The following is a 17,038-nucleotide window of genomic DNA, read 5'->3' on the forward strand; positions in this document are numbered from 1 at the left end:
CCGGACTTAACATAACGAATTTTTTCTAAACAACTTTATTGTAGATCCTTTCGAAGAGGCAGAAATGCCTGCAAAGGGGAATTCATTAAATAAATAAATCTTACAACCAAAAACGATTTGGAAGTGCTCTAAAATAGGTTGGACGTGTAGAGTTTTAACTCTGAGTTTTAACACTTGACGTAAGATTTATTACCTTAGGATCTAAGGATCGAATATATCCCAGAATGGTTCAATAGGGCACAGAATATAGCCTGGAAGTCTATAAGCCCCTCCTTTCTTCAGTGAAAATGAAAGTTTTAGCATTTATCTACAAGATCTTCATTTTTTTCTTCTTCATTTTCATCTTCATTTTTAGAATTTTTTTAAATATTTTTTTATTTCAAATTGTTCCACTCACTAATATCTTTCCGATGATACCAAATTTATAAAGATTGAAGAATTCCTTCAAAAGTTATAGGTAAATGAAAAAAGAGTGCACACTTATCGTGAATAGACTTTTTTGAATAAATTTATCAATTAGTTCAAAAGCGACTTTCTCGCCCGAACTTTAAATTGTTAAGGGCTCTGACCATAGTCCAAAAATTGATTTTGGTATTTGAACATAAAAGTTATATTTCAGGTTCCTTAACACTTTAACAAAGAATTGCCTTTATACATTGCTTTATAATCGAATCCCTTAAGAGTAATTAAGAATTTAATTGCAAAAATGACGTTATGAACTTTAAAAAGATGTTAATAATATGTTGCATCACCCTCTTTTACAAAAAGTGCTTAGTTTTAATGGGTAATTAACTTTTTTGTTTCAAAATTTATTTACACTGTCTGCAAAGAATTGAACTATTTTAAATGTTGCGGAAAATTTTTCTAAAAAGATGTGTCAAAAGTTATGACTGTTTTTTTAAGCAAAATCCAGATGAAAAATTGATGAAAAACCACTATTTTGAAGATTTCGAGACAAAGAAGCATTTACAAAAATTTTCCGCAAAAATTTTTATTGTTCGGTAAAAGATACACCATCTACTGCGAAAATATTTTCAAAATGTTTTTTCTTCGCCGAAACTAAGCTCTTCAAAGTTGAAATACTCTTCCTCGCAAAAGTCTTCATTTTCTTCTTCATCAAATTTTTTCAATGCAATTTTGAATTTTCAGATTCAGGAATAGTTTGTCTAACAGAAAATGTATAACATGCCATAGTTTTGTTGGTTACATCAGTCAGAAAACACATTTTAAACACGGCAATTATGAAAAATTCACTATGGTCAGAGCCCTTTAAATACGAGGATGTAAGGGCTCCTGATCATAGTGAATTTTTAATATTTGCCACTTACAAAATATAAATTTCTACTTGATGTAGCCCATAAAACTGTGACATGTTATACATTTTCTGTTAAGCCAATTATCCGTGAGTCTGAAAATTTAAGAATCGCAATGAAAAAAGATTGATGAAGAAGAAAATGAAGACTTTTGCGAAGAAGAGTTATTACAACTTTGAATAGTTTATTTTAGGCGAAGAAAAAACATTTTGAAAATTTTTTTGCGGTAGATGGTGTATCTTTTACCGAACTAAAATTATTTGTTCGGAAAATTTTTCTAAAAGCTTATTTGCTTCAAAATCTTGATAATAATACTTTTGGACCAATTTTCCATCCCAATTTCTCATAGAAAAACAGTCATAGCTTTTGATGCATTAATTTAGAAAGTTTTTCCAAAAAATTTAAAAGAGCTCAATTCTTTGCAGACAGTTTAAAAAAACTTTGAAACAAAAAGGTTAATTGCCCATTAAAACTTAGCACTTTAATTATAAAAGAAGGTAATGTAACATATTATTAACGTCTCTTTAAAGTTCATAACGTCATTTTTGCAATTAAATTTTTAATTACTCTTAAGGGATATATGTCCAAATACTAAAATCAATTTTCCGACTATGGTCAGAGCCCTTAACCGAAATTCTCAATATATTTTGACCCTAATTGTAGTGCGCCAGGGGGCAAGCCCGAAAGACTAGACTCTAGAGACTCGAGACTCCAGAATGGGAAATAAATGAAGCCACTTATTTCTCATCATGACGCCCGCCTGTGGTTTCTACACAAACGCCGGATTGAAAGTAAAATCTATCGCTAGATTTCAAAAAATGCAGTCCTCAAAAAACAAAGAAACCACTAGATACAATCCGTCTTCATGATTGCGGCACGTTCTTGGCGCGTTCTGGATGGGAAATAAGTGGCCTGGGAAAGTTTAGAGATCTACAGCCTCGTCCCCGTGTATCCCAGGCTTTATTTACTATACTTGATTGACGCCAGAGAATACCCTCATGTTGGCTTACGTAACAGTAAGCATCAAAAAGCTGGTAATGCACAGGGAACGAGGTTGATAGTTTACTAGCTCTTCGGGCTTTAAACTCAATGGGGAGGGTACTAAAGGGTTGGCGAATGTTGGGTTTGTGTGGACCAACGGACCTCCGATAACTGACCCTTAGAGTGACCAAATTTTAGTTAAAAAATGACCCTTAGAGAGATATTTTTTCTTCGGTTTTTGGAAAACGTCATACCTATAGGTAGATACCCTGAGTATCAGAGGTTGAGTTTTCAAAGATTATATCAACCTCTGAAGACCAATAATAGAAATTTTATCGCGCATGTGTCAATATAATCACTGTAGAAATAATCAAAGGTGAAGAGCAAATATTACTATATTATTGTCTAGCAGACTGTATCAATATGCATGTTTACTATTGAAGAATTCCCCAGAAGAAATCTTCTACATGATTCCCAAATGTATAACAGTAATTACTAAACTATTAATTATGGTAATGTTACTTTAATGGAATGGAAATAATAGACAAATCTTTATGTTATGATTTTCTATCAATCACTGACTCTTCTTAAAAAGCGTTGATGACATTTCTGAGTTGTGTTTACAACGACAAAAAAATATCAACTTTGAACTTAATCCAACATCTTGGATTGTCGTCATGGTTAGGTTACTCTTCTCTGTGTTGATTGCACGCTGGATAGAATCTGGATTGGTCGGCACAGATCGATATGTGATTTTGGCCTGTGCTTTTCACGGTAATAGAATTTTTTATAATTTTCCTAATTTGTTTTTCCTTAAAAATCAAAGCCTAAACTTTGCAACTTGTTAGAAAAAGTCTCCAGAGATCATCAACTCAATCAATAAAATCAGCAGAACCATGGAATTATTATAGAGACTCTGGATTATAACATATAAAATAAAACAGTATGGAGAGCGAAGTATTCTCTTTCAATTGTTTCAGAAAACAATCGACATACACATGTAATAATGTGATGCCGGCCCAGGCCTTGGTCGACACCACACTATTAACGGGTGGAGGACTAGTCCGAACATCAAACAGAGAAGGGGAGACTGTACGTATTTCTGTACTGGCTATATCTTACAATTAAATAAAACGCTTACCTTATACACACGCCACAGAAACCCACCACTCCATTTCCTATCCGAAACTAGACTCCCAGATCAGGCGATCTGAGCAGAGCAAAACACTTTCAAGTTCATTCAACCGTAACGAGGGCGTTACGGGCGTGGAGGGTGGTTTCTGGGCGTAGTACAGAGGCTATAGAATCACCTCTGTACACACATAAGTACACGACATACAGGCTTTTGTCCGCAAAGGACAACTGTCATGGCGGCTCGAAGGACTCTGATTTTTAAAAATGATTAATACTCTATTTTTCAAAAAGTTCTCTACCTTTTCTATTTGTATTTTTACTGGCCAAAAGTTTCAAAGTAAATGTTAGAATACTAGCAAATACATTTATGAAATCTAGTGTGAGAAAAACATCATCAGACAAGTAAAATACACCCCTTTCTCACAGACCCGGTAGGGTTTTTTTCAGCCAGTAGTGGAGATAAAAATAACTGACTAAAATTCAATGGGGGTTGAGAATCCAATATTTTCTATAGCTGGAGATTTCAATTCTTTTGTTTTTAAGTCAGAAAATTCAGTGGGGGTGGGAAAAACAGCATAATATTTTGCAGTGAGGATTGGCTTATTTGATTATTTTCAGTGGGGACAAAAATTGGAGGATAATTTTCCACCGGGGACGATATTTTGGAGGATATTTCCAGTGGAAAGGGGTCCCAGTGGGTCTGTGACAAAAAAGGGGTGTTAAAATCAAACAAAATGCTTATTTTAACGAACACGACATTCTCAGTTGAGGATATCTTTCCAAAGCTTCTCCGAAAACTGAAAAGAATAAGTTTGTGGCGAAAAAGTAAAGATGTTAAACTTTTAAAAGCAAAGACAAGTTTTGGTATAATACACTTTTTTAAATTGAGATTCCGAATTTTTTCTAATTTTACACTTGTTTCATTTTTAAAGATTACGATTAGTTGATGGAACGATCCGAGGGGCACTGACCTTGACGGCCGACGAAGACGTGCCGCTTGAGATTAAGAAATATGGACCCTGTCAGATATGAATATTTGTTAAATTTGGGACCCTGTCGAAACAAAAAATGGAAAAAACTTCACATTTTCATTTATTTTCACCCTAAAAAGTGGCCAAAATTACTAGAGGTAGACAAAAAATTTAAATTTTTTCTAATTTCCACCCTGAAAATTGTTACAAATTACCAAAAGTCGACCCTGTAGATGCATATCTTGAAAACTAGTAAATTTGGTACTCTGTCAGATATCTTCAGAGCCTAAAAAAGCGGCACGTCCCCGTACCTAGTTTTGCCTAAGTGCCCCCACCCCGAGTATGAGATAACTTCCGTCTGTATAAAGTAAAGAAATAGGCTATGGTTAAAACTGGTACTATGGCCTCTGTGTTTTGTAATTTAATGTAAGAAAAGTAGCATTCAAATAATTTAGATATTTATTCCATTAATTACAAATTAGTTAATTTACAAAATTCTTCTACTTACAATAATAATTTGAAATTATATTTTAGTAAGAAAAATGTTCAAGTATGTGCATCTAAGGGAAATTTGAAATATACATTGTGCGGAACAAAAAACTAAAAAGTCGTTTAGGTTTTCCCTGATATCTGGAGCTGTGATACGAGAATAAACATTGATGATGAATAATTATAATACCCCTTTTCAAATAATTGTTAAGATACGGGAAACATGATTCCAAGGCAAGTTACATTAAGAAAGATAACTTTGGTTAAAGCATTCATTTGCCAAGAGTATAAGCCAAACCACCGGAGGGCAGGGGCCATAACTCCCTACGTTAACGACTTTTAAGTAAAAACCTTCTCTTTCCACCACCATAAAAACAATGAAAATTTAGTGTTTGTAAAAACATTCAGATGATAGTGAAAGTTGTGGATGGACGAGATAAAAAGTAAAAGGAAACAGAAACAGAACCTGTATATTATGAAGCAGAGTGAAACTCGTAAAACTCATCTTCAACATCAGTGATCAACTGGACTATCATCAGCAACACTCAATAGTGTTTTGTCAGGTGTCGAATAAATACTGGTATCAAGTTCATTAATTGTTTCTTCACTGTTTTCAAGTTCATCTTCGTAAGAGGATTCATCTGAAAGATCAGACATCAATAATGATTCTTCGACGTTAGAGATCCTTGTCATTTGGGAAAGTGGTTCACTATGGTCAATCTGTAAGCTGTCGTTCTGCGTTGATGACTGTGTATTATTAGTACAGTTCTGATGTTTCTCACTGCCATATTGATTATTATTCATCATTTTATCGAACGTTGGAATATTTATTCGAAGACGTTTCATTGGAGGTTGCTCGTCCATCTTATCATCTGCGTAAAAATCGAAATTCAATTTCCTTCGAACTCTTGATGACACTTCGATGTTCTTCTGTAGAAATTGTTTTCGAGGGGCGGGTGGCGGTTCTAAAACCACCCTCGATGGATCTTCTTCTTGTATCAAATGCATCCTTGGCGCCTAAAGCAAAAAAATCTTCACTTTCCTTCACCGATTAACACTAGCTTGCGGTTTCAACAGATTCAAAAAACTTTTTAACTCGCGCTTCTTATATCTGCGCAGAACGATCAACTTTCATTTTTTCACTTCAGGAATGTCAGGCATGCCCAGTCCACAAAAACTGCTGCACCAATCAAATCACTTGAATTGATGTGACGTCACATCTTTAATCTGATTGGTTTGTTTTATAAACATGATATCATCATAAAACCTGGTTTCAATTGCTTGAATCATAATTTCTCATTATAATGACATTACCAAGGTACAGTAAATAGAAACCAGTTCATTTTTATTCATCGTGTAATTAAAAATCATTAACTCCGTCTTTGTGAAATTTACAACAATACAACTAAAATCTACAAGTAGAATCTCTGCGAAGGAGCACATGATAATATTGACACACAGAAGTGAAATATGACTTTCCCTTTATCAGCTGTTTTAAAAATATCCTGTATAGACATGTCTGTAACCTAATCCAGGCTTGCTTAGCATATAGGCTCACTGGAAACCCCAAAACAGCTGATGAAAAGAGGTCAAGTTACCACAAGAAGAAAACCAAATCAATTTTTATGTTTTCAATTTACATACAAAACTATCAAATCTATTTCCAAAAATATGATGCACCATTCAAATAAAAAGTTTTTACAAAATATTTACCCGTAAAAATTAGTTCTGAAAACCACAGTGTTCATATGATTTATAAATAAAATGCTGTTTCTAATCCTCTACACTTTTATTTTGGACCAATTCAAATGGATCCCTGATCGACGAACTCAAATATTTTTGTTGTTCTTTGATTTCAGCTAAATGAAACTAAAGGTAGTGAAAAAATTTAGATTTAATTATGTTACTACCCCAAGAATATATCTGAAAAATTAAAGGAAATACATTATTGAAATTCCACATTAAATCCTAAACATCACCCGGTGAATACGAAAGGAGCAGGGGAGCCTACTCATAGGTCGATTTTACTCAGATACAGCCCAATTTAGGAAACACTCTCCTGTTATTAGAATCGATGATTCTCAGCAGGTTTCTCGTCACGTATTCACCTCGTCAAAATTAGTCAAAACTTTAATTACCATAACATTTACTTTCAATTAGTCGATGCGCCATTTCGAGTATCTTTCCCATCAAATGAAGAGTTCTTCTTAAAGGAATGTCTTTTTTTATTTGTCTTATCGAGTGCTGAATCAGCAGAATTCGGTAAGCCTGCTTGTATTTTAGGCAATATTTTTACAGCAGCAGTTTTTTTGACAGGGCCTTTTCGAGCATCCAGGATCCGATGGTTATCTGGTATTCCATAATGCCTGTGCGTAAGAAAAAGAAAATATTAATGAATTGTAAATAAAAAACTATCAGCTGATTTTTGTTTGTTGACGGGCTTTTCAATGCAGTGCTTCAATAAATAAATCCTTGCGAGTTGTAACTTGTTGAAATCGTAAAAAAGATTTCGAATTTTTTGATCAAACAGCAGCAAATCCCATACCTATTTTTAACGTTGTTATGATTGAAACTTTTGTTGCTGAACTTTACTCCGGGTAATGGCGAAACCTTAAACAGAACAAGTAAATACAGGCATGCATCGTGACCTAAAGAAAATTTTAGTATTATATAAAATTTTAATCATGACCAAACACATATATAACTTTTTTTCTGCAAGTCATTGTCAACTGAAATTTAACTGAAATCTCTTTTGTCAACTGATGTGAATATACACCCATCGTTCCTTAGGGTAGAAAATTTTAATTTCGTCAATTTAAAAGCCCATTCGGGATGGCAGCGAATCGTCTCCATCGAAAAGAAAAAGGTTCAGAAAGAACAGAAGACACTGAACTTCAAATGGAGGAAGAAAAAAACATCACTGATCTGATAATTTCATTTTCTCATTAGTATTTGGCTCATTTTTTCATTCCCAATTGCTAATTAAGAGATTATGCGTCTAATTATTCTCCCATTCTGGGTCGTCCAATGGTAAGCAGGGGTTGAATAATTCAAATAAACAAATCTTGGTTCAGCCTCTACTGCTCTTACTCTTCATGAAGTGAAAAGGTAGAGGCCAAGACTTAGCCATATGCTATTATGAAATTGCTCCTACAAACATGTAAACGTAAAGCACTTTTTAGGTGGTCAATTCGAAAATATAGTAAAGATAATTAAAGTAACAGATTGCATGTTATTCGCTGGCTTTCCCAACAGGTCAGACTATCAATGGAGCCATTACAGAATTTGCACTATTTTAAATAACGGACATATTATAGATGTGTTACAGGGAAGATGCTTCTTACATTTCCTCTGGTGGAATTTGTCATGCTTGATTGTTTACCATCTAATATCGTCTATAAGAAAGTTATCGAATAATAAATTGTATGAATTTGCACTAGTAATGTTACACTAAGAAGTACTGAGTTTTACATAAGCTATAGTAAACTAAATTTCAAACAATATTTTTTCGCACCCGTTGAGAATTGATTAATCATTCTTTTGACAACACAGACCACTTTTCTTGACCACACCCCTTTCTCACTGCCACAGTAGAAGAGGTAGGTATTTTTAGTCGCATATTGCTGAGAGTTTTAAAATTCTAAATAACTTTTCTACGGGGAAATCACTCTTCTCATTCTTTCCGATAGGTTTTTCGAGAAAAATAAAACGAAGTTTCCGTCCTACCTTTTCTCACATAGACTACTGGGAGTGTGGCCTTACTAATGAGAATTTTTATTAAAAATAGGCTGACAAATTGTGTAAAGTTAAATACGATATCGTTAATATTGCATTTTTCTCGAAATAAGGAGGAATAGTCTACCCAGCTTGAGAGAGAGGCAACAAATTATTGATCAATGAAACGAAAAGCTCAAGCAAGGACCTACTTTATTTAACTCCAGCTTATACTTTGCTTTTTCTTCATTGATTCGAAACAATTCCTGCAAGTGAAGATGACGTCATTATTAAAAGCATCGTAATCATTATTAAGGGAATTCATGACGATAATGTTTCAATGACGGTTGAGAAAAAATATATTGCTTCTCCATGAAAACCCCTGAAGTCCATTGAAATACAAGATTTTTAAAATGTTTTGTTTTCAATGAGATCGTTAATACTATGTGTTGCAACATCGTAGTAAAAAGTTGCCTGAAAATATCTAAATGAATAAATACGAGACAGTATTTTGATTGCAATTCTAAAAGAGGCGTGATCAATTACGAAAAACCAATATATAATTGATTGAAGAGTTCTGATACTTTTTAAAGGGGTTACCTGTGATTCTGAGTCCAGCCTCCATTCAACATCTCTAAGATTCCCTTCAAAATTTCGTTTTTCTTTTTCAAGTTGACGTAGCAAATTACGGAGGTCCGTCTAAAAAAAAGCGAAAGCTTAAGGAAATGATCAGATGCTTTGAGATCTTTGGCCGCAGATTCCTTGCAAGGTATTAAGAAAAACTTCAAGGTATTAAGAAAAACTTCCAGGTATTTTTGCCAAATTCATTGCCAAAGTCGAGGTTTTCTATAAATAATCTTTAAGGATCTAAAAATTGTCATATATGCACTCTTTTTTTATCACAACAACTTTATAGTAACAAGCATTCTAACAAATGCCCAAATATAGATATAATTTTTTGAACAAAATGTAACTCATGATTTGTAAAATCAGTTTTCCTCATAGGGTTTCCAGGTAATCTTACATCATTTGCCTTTGGTGATGAATGGAATTCTGAAAAAGAGAAGTAAGTGTTATTACAAAAATTAAAATAATTAATTTCCAAAATAGAAGAAGAAGAACATAAAAACCTTAAAAATGAAACCCCGAAAAAAATCAATTTGGGAATTAAAAAAATACAGACCTGTTTCATTGGGTTCAATTTCGGCTAACTGTTTCATTTTTTCTCTCATTAAATCAATCTGTCTCAATAATTCTTCATTTATTTCTGACTGTGCCAAATATTTGCGTCCCCAATCACAGTCTAAAAAATAAATATTGAGCTTTATGAAGTCAAGGAAGAAATTTGGTCGATGTTTTTGAAATAACAGGCCATCACCAAAAATACGGAAATGCTGAATTTCTATTGAATACAATTCATACAATTCTTTAGATGACGATCAGACTGCACTAAGTTGGAAAGGTATAAATGACATTATGTACCATTTGGATCATTTGAAACACTGGCAATTTGTTCTTCCAAACAATTCAAATTCTTCTCAATTTCTTCATTCTCCCTTGAAATATTTTTTCTGGAAAACATCAAAAATGTAAAAAGAAAGGAATTAAACATTGCGATTTTGCAATGCTGGTTTTATTTATAAGGGCTAGATGATTTTGTTTTTTAAGTTGATTTTCTTTGTTAATATTACAAGCTCCTGAGTATCAAACTGAAATAGGATTGGATGTGGAGCAAGGATTGACGAAAAAGGAAAGTAAATATATTGTCTGAACACGATAAAAGAATACGAGGTATAAAATATGTGTTGGATATGAGAAACGAGAATATGTTTTGTTCGCATTGGGTTTATCTACACTCCAAGATGAAAAGATTTTAAAATGTCTTACTTCATAGAAAGTTCATGCTCCAAAGTGAAATTCAATTGTTCAATCTCAAACTCATAGTTTGACATAGTCTCCTATAAAAAGATGAAGAGCTTTAAATACAATTAATATGTACAAAGTTTTGGCTTATATATCATCATTTTAGTAGTAAAAGTTTCCAAGTCAAAAACAGTTATTTCATATTGTGTCATGAAATAGACGACTATGATGAAGAGCAACTAATATATTATTGAAAAGTAATTGAAAAAGTGTGAGATTGGTGACCTAAAAAATTAATAACAATAACATTTGTGTGATCTGGTGTGATAGATCGTGTTCAAAAAAGAATGACATTTTTGTTGTTTTTTGTTGATAAATTTCAAACAGCTATGATTTGTGATAAATTGTGGCTATCAAAAAAAGAAAAAAATCCCAAAAGAGGAATATACTAAATTTTTTGTTCCGAAAAGAACGAAGTCTGTAGTGTAATTGAGCGGCGTTTAAAAAGCGTTTGAACTGTGTGAAAAAATGCGGCTAATTTTCACTGCGGCTAACCATGCAAAGCCCACTTGAAAGCCCTATAACTTCTTTACGGATGAAGGAAGCAAGTCAAGATTTTGGGGATACCCTGGTAAAGGACTGAAGAAACCATATCTGTGAAGAATTGTGGCTCAAGTCATTAAATTTGTGAGTATTTGTGGCTTATTTTTGAAAAACAATAACCTTTGACAAAAAGCATGTTTTACTTAAAGGATAATGTGAAATTTAGCGGGAATTATTGGAAAATAGTCATTTCAGATATAGAACTATGATATTTGATCAAAATTTAACCCAAAATGTGAAATTTTGTGGCTTTAAAGACATTGTCTTTGGTAAGTAAATATTAGCTTATTTAGTATTACATTAAGTTTAAAAAATTAAATTTATCAACCATCAGAGCAGTTGAAAATTTTTTTTTTTTATGGATTTAGTGAAGTTCAGTGGCTACTCAAATTTTATGCGATACATCTTCTCACATCTCTTGAAAGAAAGTGATAAAATGTGGTTTTCTATGATAAACAGGTGTTTTTAACAAAAACCACTATCTTTCCCAGAATCCTGCCAGAGCTAAAAGTTAATTTTTGCACATATAGGATCAAACATTTTTTTACATATTAAATCAACTGTATTTATGGTGTTAAAAGTGATTATATGTGGCTAATTTAACATATTTTTATAAGCTACATTTCTTTAAAATTGGAAACATTATTATCCTGACTTTACTTTTAGAAACCTTGGTTTGTCAAGGGATTGTGAGAAAGTAAATTCTTATCATATTTTGTGAATGTAGGTGGCTACTTTAACGTGACTGCAAATATATTCTCTCTACCTATAAACCTTAGTGAAAATGTGTGGTTTTTCATCAAAAAATTATGTTTTTCAATAAAAACCACAATTTCTCCCAGAATCTTACCAGCTTAAAGGTTCAATTAAAACCAAATAAGAATCACATAACATTTTTGCAGCAATGCACACAATTTATTTTAATAAAAGTGATTAAGTGTGGCTAAAATTGAATATTCTTACAAGCAGGTTTGAAGGCATCTACAGTATTGGTTTAGAATTGGAAACATTACTATGCTGACTGTACTTTTAGAAACTTTTGTTTTATGTTTGTCAAAGGATTTGAGGAAGTAAATTCTTATTCCATTTTGTGAATTTAAGTGGAGAGTATATTCTCATTAATATAATTCTGTAATATTACCATTCAGTTTGACAATTTAATTTTCTCAGCAAAAAGTATTGAGTAGAATTGTAGAATTTTCAGAATTTTCAGCTTTAGCCACACTTTTTCACTTTATTTTTATTCTAGTGATATGATTTTTTAAAATCATTTTAAAAAGACAATTTCTATTCCTTAGAATCATTTCTGATAATTTTTTTGTTTTTATTTCAGGATGTCGCTGTTTAATCATTGAGGTCTTTGGCAAACATTTAGCCACATTTTTTCCTTCAAAATGACTATCAAGACTTTTCAATTGAGTTTGTTTAATTGTGGAAGGTTTAAAAATACTTTATATGACAAATTTCTCATCTTTTGAACTTGTTTTAATAGTAAATCATAGCGTCATCTTATTTATGTTATATTTTTTGCGATTTTTTACTAATTTTGGATAATTTTAGATAATAGAGAGTTTAGCCACATTTTAACCCATATTCTACACAACAACTGTGTTATAATATATCAACAGATAGCTTTTGTTCTATTCTTCTCAGTTCTTGAGAATTTTGTTTCTCAAATTAAATGTGCACAAGTGTGGCTAATAATTTGACAGGTCTGAAAAGAACGTTCGTATATGAAGCCGCATAAAATCCCAAAACAACTATTAGCTTGCTATGAAATTACAATGATGTGTTTTGTACAGCTTCTTAGTATCCCTCTACTAAGTTTATGTTATTGTGATTGATATGTGAAGTGATGTGGCTTAGTTTAAAAAAGTAGGGTAATTTACCCTTAAAGTGGATTTTAACCACAATTTTTCACGTCTTTTGTTTCAATTCGAGTTTATTGATATCTTACCTCATAACCTTTCAAGAAACATATTTTACATAATATTTTCACAACTATTTTAGTTTTTATCAGTTAAGATAGTTTTGTAACTATTTTTAAGTTTACTTCAAAGACACCACAATATTTCACACTTTTGGTCAGAAATTGTTTCACATAATTATACTGGGCAATAGTATGGGGCATCTTCAGCTTAAATTCATAGATCTTTTGGTGATAGTCGCTTTTGTGTAAGAATGAGGCTAACTTTCCATAAACATACAAAAGAGTCATTTTTAGCCCCAATAATTCACACTTTGGAAAAGTTTTGCTTCAGGCAGCTTAGTGAAAGGGTAAAGAATCCTCTCCTAAAACTTTACAAGATCAAACCCATTTTTCGTTAATGTATGCAGGGGGGGTGAAGCAGTTAGTACAAGACATCATGCCTACTAACTGCTTTCTCGGAAGAAGTTAGTAACACCACCACCTTGGTACACTTAGTACAGTTAGTACTAACTGAAATTAGCCTTGAAAAAGGCTTTTGACCTTCATAAATTCAATAAAATCAAATAAAATAAAATTTAATATCTTAAAAATGATTCAATTTTCCATAGCTTTCAATAGGAAAAAACAACATTTTAGAAAATCAAATTTCTATTGCAACCAGCAAATTGTTTTTAATATTTGAAAAAAAAATTTCGAAAATTTGAAAAAAAAATCTACTTCCCCAAAATCTTTTTTGGTAAAATATTGTCTTTTTTTTTAATTTTCTCACAAAATCCTATTTTTTACACAGTTAGTACCAAAATTTGGCAAACTTTTAGCAGGGGACCACCCTTTTTTGCAGTTAGTGCATCTGAGTACTAAGTGACTTTATCCAATTCATATGGCACACCACCACGGTACTAACCGGCATGATGTCTTGTAGTAACTGCTTCACCCCCCCTGATGTATGTCAATTTTCTCAAAACTAAGGTTTTTTGTGAATTTTCATTTTGTCATTCTTTTTTGAACACGATCGATAGACAAATAAGGCATTTTTTAACCTGAAAGTTAAAATCCAAAGTTTGGTGTTATAATGCCGTTTGAATTTTATGGTTTAAATCTTAATTACTTAGTGTTAAACTAAGAAAACTAAATTTGATTTCATATCTTTTGTTTCGAGCTGTCACTCGATTTATATTTGGTTACTTTATCTTCCCAGAACACTTGCTTAAAAGGAATGAGGATCCGAAGTTCAGAGGGTTATCAAAAATCTCTAGAATTTTTGCCTGGGACCTGAAGCTGAGATCATATAGCGAGCATAATCATTCAGGCATCCAGGGAAGACTTTTAACCAGGTACCGTGAGTGGTCCTAAATCCGACAGCCCTGCCTAATTCCGACACCCCAAATAACTGTTATGAAAAAAATTATATGTTTACAAACATTCCTTCTCCAAGTTGAACGATAAACTATTGCAAGGACTTTATAATGTCAAGATGTCAATTAATGTGATCAAAAAAGTGTGAGTTGTAAAAATAATTATATACTTCTACTATTATTCTGAATCTGTTGCTCGTGTTTTAAAACGTTAACAATTTTGTAATAAAAAATTATGTTTTGTACAAGAAGCAATTATTGTAATTTGGTTCAAATCAATGTGTATCAAATCTCTCAGTTTAGTTGACACTTTGGTATCTTTATTGCGTCACAGCGAAAGGTTTTTTTTTATTTTAGTTTGTATCTTTGAAAGACCCCATCGGATTTAGGCAGGGCTGTCCGATTTAGGACCACTCACGGTAGCATCTGGAGCCTAATCTTAATGCAGTTATCTTGATTGTTTTGGTATGGAATATTTTCTTTACAAAACATTTTTGCCTGGGAATTTGCAAACAAACTTCAAATTATTTGAATAACTTTTGAATTCAAAATTATTACACAAAATTTTCTAAATTCTTAAGAAATCTTTATGATTCACAGTACTTCTTTGTAAATTAGAATAGAATTACAACAATGATTGATTAATTTACTAAGATCTATTTTTATTATAAAAAGAAATTTTGAGATTTGACATGTTTTCATTTGCCATGTTTTATTTGACATTTACATAATTGGGGAATTTTAATCAATTTCTTTAATAAAATATCTTATAATAAATTGCCACCGCCTAACCGCCTGGGATTAACATATACCGTGAGATTGGGTAACTTGCATCAGTGGAGGCTAACATGCATACCCCTCAAATGAAAGACCTGGCTGGTCATTAAAATACAACTACCCAGCTCTATTCTACCATTTTTGTTTTGATTTAATTTTGTATTTTAATGACCAGACAGCTCTTTCATTTGAGGGCTATGCATGTTAGCCTCCACTGATGCAAGTTACCCAATCTCACGGTAACGAGCGAGCATTTAACTTGCCGCACAAGTGACGTCAAACGCTCCATCGTTTTGCCACTAATTTGTTCTTTTTTGTTCCAGACACTCGCATGTGTTCCACTACAGATTTTTTTCATATTCCAATTTAAAAGGGTTTAGGACCATTTACGGTACTTGGTGAGAAAGAGAAATCGTGTATTTTTTACCGTTCATTAACTCAAATTAAATGACTTTGGAGATTTGGTGAAATGGTGGCTGAATTGCCGTCCCATTTTTTGTCAGATAGTCCCAAGTTAGAGCAGTTGACGGTAGCCCCCTCTGTTCGGATTTTGCCTGCGCTGCGGCCACATGTCATGTGGCAGAATACTACACACGCCCTAGCAAAACTGCCTCTGACGTTGACAGGATACAGGAAAAGTTTGCAATCCCTTATCAAAAGTGATTTTCCGATTTACATTTTGCTTTGAACAGAAGCTGATATATAAGGCGATGGAGCAGCAGCACAAATTTGTCGAACAAAATTGTGTTATCAAAATGATCTAACCACAAACTTTCCGCAGCCCATTGATCGAACACTCGCTATTTTTTAAAAAATCTTGGAGTTCTAATAATTTTTTTACTGTACCTTTACTCGTTGGATGGAGTTTGATTGGTTCGACAATAAGTTCATCTGATCAGCGCAGACGGGTCGGTGTCTGGACTCAACTAACTAACTGACTGATTGATTAGCTATCGATTGATTGGCTAGCCTGGTTCAAATGAAGTGAAAACAACAAAGAAATGCTTACCCAATTTAGAAATCATGGCTTCTCTCTACAACATCTTGGTATTTTGAAAATGAACAGTTTTTAAAGAACTATAAAGGATAACCAGATCGTGGTGTGGTTGCTAGATTTTTTTTGTGATCAACTCTGATTACCAGCTCCATGTCAAAAAAGCACGAACTTTTTCTTATTGTCACATGTTTTTGAAATCGAAAGTGTCTCCAATTGCGTCCGTTCGAATATCAAGACGCCATTTTCCCGGGAGAGGATAATCAATGTTTAGAAAAAGGGGTTACGCGCGCTCCAGAACGCTTAAGTACGTTCCTCCACTCTGTTTGCGTTGCAAATAATATTGAGGTAATCCAGGATAATCACGACGATCGGCGAAAAATTTAAGGCTAGTGAAAATACGTTATTTTATTGGTTGAAACTCACTAGCCTGTTACATTTTTCGGCCGTTTTCGTGATGATGCCGATTTGCTAGTTAACCTCGCAAATATTTAGAGTGTAGAGTCTTGAGAAGCACTAGTGAAAGGTGAAAACAACAGCTTTTTAATTGGATATTCTTTTTCCGGGAAATCTGTTAGACAAAACTAGAGTGCCTTTTCTGGGTAAATATGTCGGGGGAAAGTGACGAAAATCATAAGAATTAAGGCGACAACATTTTTCCTAGTTGAAAAAACTTTTATTTACCTGTTTTTTTATCCCCAGCCGAAAATTTTACAACAGCCTCGGGATCTATAAAGTCCAAAATATCTGAAAAGTACATTGGTCAAAGGGAATGTAAAAAGAAATTCCAAACTACCAAAATTCTAAAAATTTAAAAAAATCCCGAAAATCGAGTATATTGCACCGGCCCAGGGAGCGGGGGTACCTTTTTTCACCTTCACGAGTCCCAGGTAAATGCCGCAAAAACACATTTC

The 17,038-nt window shown here is 33.0% G+C and overlaps 1 protein-coding gene across 1 annotated transcript; it reads right to left on the reverse strand.

The window, feature by feature from the left end:
- Positions 1-7,036: 7,036 nt before the first annotated feature.
- LOC136799815 (coiled-coil domain-containing protein 169-like) lies at positions 7,037-16,293 on the reverse strand. Its single transcript, XM_067056525.1, has 10 exons — positions 16,140-16,293; positions 10,490-10,560; positions 10,085-10,173; positions 9,786-9,905; positions 9,627-9,655; positions 9,203-9,301; positions 8,815-8,868; positions 8,233-8,283; positions 7,434-7,498; positions 7,037-7,254 (listed from the first exon to the last, which is right to left on the reverse strand). The coding sequence occupies exons 2-10, from the start codon at positions 10,552-10,554 to the stop codon at positions 7,041-7,043; spliced, it is 786 nt and encodes a 261-aa protein (XP_066912626.1). The 5' UTR covers positions 10,555-10,560; positions 16,140-16,293; the 3' UTR covers positions 7,037-7,040.
- Between the last annotated feature and the right edge of the window lie 745 nt (positions 16,294-17,038).

The sequence above is a fragment of the Clytia hemisphaerica genome, unplaced genomic scaffold (genome assembly GCF_902728285.1).
Source record: "Clytia hemisphaerica strain Z4C2 unplaced genomic scaffold, Clytia hemisphaerica genome assembly, whole genome shotgun sequence".
Lineage (NCBI taxonomy): Eukaryota > Metazoa > Cnidaria > Hydrozoa > Leptothecata > Clytiidae > Clytia > Clytia hemisphaerica.

Bases quoted from the DNA above. Each gene is read 5' to 3' on its own strand.
- LOC136799815 (XM_067056525.1), bottom strand. From the start codon at position 10,554: ATGTCAAACTATGAGTTTGAGATTGAACAATTGAATTTCACTTTGGAG. The intron at 8,284-8,814 runs GTAGGTCCTTGC...ACTTTCTTATAG, and splicing joins ATAAGCTGGAGTTAAATAAA to ACGATATTAGATGGTAAACA. The intron at 7,255-7,433 runs GTATGGGATTTG...TCTTACGCACAG, and splicing joins CATAACAACGTTAAAAATAG to GCATTATGGAATACCAGATA.